The sequence below is a fragment of the Merops nubicus genome, unplaced genomic scaffold, assembly GCF_000691845.1.
Source record: "Merops nubicus isolate BGI_N331 unplaced genomic scaffold, ASM69184v1 scaffold34970, whole genome shotgun sequence".
In the NCBI taxonomy this organism is placed as follows: domain Eukaryota; kingdom Metazoa; phylum Chordata; class Aves; order Coraciiformes; family Meropidae; genus Merops; species Merops nubicus.
In genome coordinates this window covers 1-1,665 of record NW_008582790.1, presented here as the reverse complement: position 1 = coordinate 1,665, position 1,665 = coordinate 1, and the positions used below count along the sequence as shown (strand labels likewise).

General features: G+C 47.4%; 1 protein-coding gene across 1 annotated transcript; it reads left to right on the top strand.

Annotated features, from left to right (window-relative positions):
• Positions 1-57: 57 nt before the first annotated feature.
• Positions 58-1,661, top strand: LOC103771408 (CDKN2A-interacting protein-like; the record flags this gene model as incomplete). The annotated part of the gene is made up of 4 exons (XM_008938707.1): positions 58-188; positions 922-1,280; positions 1,312-1,455; positions 1,518-1,661. Coding segments are annotated over 4 exons (778 nt in total), but the record flags the coding sequence as incomplete, so codon positions are not given.
• Between the last annotated feature and the right edge of the window lie 4 nt (positions 1,662-1,665).

Genomic DNA, 1,665 nt, shown 5'->3' with positions numbered 1-1,665 from the left:
CGCGGCCGCCTAACGCCTCCCTTCCTGTCCCCTCCCCTCCCCGTGTCGCCCCTGCAGGTACCCGCCGCAGGTCATGGAGAAGGCGCTGGAAATGGCCGAAGGCATCCAAGTGACCGGCGCGCCTGTCCGCACCACGAGAGACGAACTGGTTGCCAAGGTGAAGAAAAGAGGCATATCAAGTAGCAATGGTTAGCAGATCATAGCTGTGACAATATATAGGAGTCTAGAAAATGCTTGTTTTTGGCTGTTCTCGCTTTACCTCCGTCATAGAAAATAGTCAAAATAATTTACTTTTTAAACTCTTTGTTAATCGTTTCCCCTCTCTGTGCTATTTTTTCCCTTGTATAATCCCTACAAAATAGATGTAAGGTGTGTGTATTTTGTTGGTAATGTAGAGCTCTTGCTTTGAATTTCTCCAACAGCTGCACTTTAGCTGATGATTTTTTAGCGTGATGTAGGCCAGCGTACTGCAGCTTAAATGTGTTCCTGTTGCTTTGCCTTCGGTGCTGGGCAGACATTGCTTTGTGAGGAAACTTAGTTTTGTAAAGAAATTCTTAAAGTGGTATTGTAAAGATGTTTTTGTGATACTAATAGACAAAATACATGGTTTAGTTTTTAGGTCAGATAGTTTATTTAATATACTTTGGTCATTTTTTGTTTGGACTTCCAGAATAGAAATATGTGGGTCCCAACCAAAATGTGAAATCTTGCACCTGAGTATTTTTATTTTTTTAATCTGAAAATGACTAAATACTCTGAAATAATACTTGAAATTGCATTTCAGGGTGTATTCCTAATATATACCTTTAAAATCTATAGAGATTACTGCTAGAAGTTTTTAGAAAATGGATAAGTTGTCTCTAGATGGCTGTTCCACAGTGCAGAAATTAAAGAGGGTAATGTACTGTACTTGTTTTGCAGAAGGGGTAGAAGAGCCCTCCAAGAAGAGAGCTGTTGAGAAAAGCAGAGATTCTAAGGATACTGGAAAGGACGTGAAAACAACCAAGGCAGAAGCCTCGAAGGAAACACCGAGCACGTTGCCAAAAAACCAGGAAAAAGATACTAGCAACGATGTAGAAAGCTCCCGGTCAACTTGCAGTGCAAATAAAGAAACAGTCACAGCATCAGACACACAAACAGAAGGAAAACCTGCTAATGCTGAAAACACCACTGTGCAAAATTCATCTTCATCTGTAAAAGAGTCAGGAGAGACACCTTGCTCAAATCCTCCTAAGGAAAGCAAGAGTGAAAATGTGCCGTCACCTGAAAAGAAAACTCCAGTGAGTGCAGCGCCAGTGGCTGCCAAGTGAGGCAGTGCCAGCCACAGTGCCACCGGCTGCCAAGGATGCTCCACAGGCAGCGGCAGTGCCCCCAGCCGCCAGGGGTGCTCCACAGGCAGCAGCGGTGCCGCCGACCACCAAGAGCACCCCGCAGGCAGCTGCGATGGCAGCAGCAGTGCCACTGACTACCAAGAGCACCCAGCGGTGGGGGCGGCCGCAGCTCCACCAACCACAAAGAGCACCCCACAACCAGTGGCGGTGCCACCAGGCACCAAGAGCACCCCGCAAGCAAGCGCTACGTTGCTGTCTTCCAAAACCCAAGCGAGCGCCCCAGCGTCGGCGCCCAAGAGCGGCGCTCAGGCGGGCAGCTCGCTGCTGCTGGCGC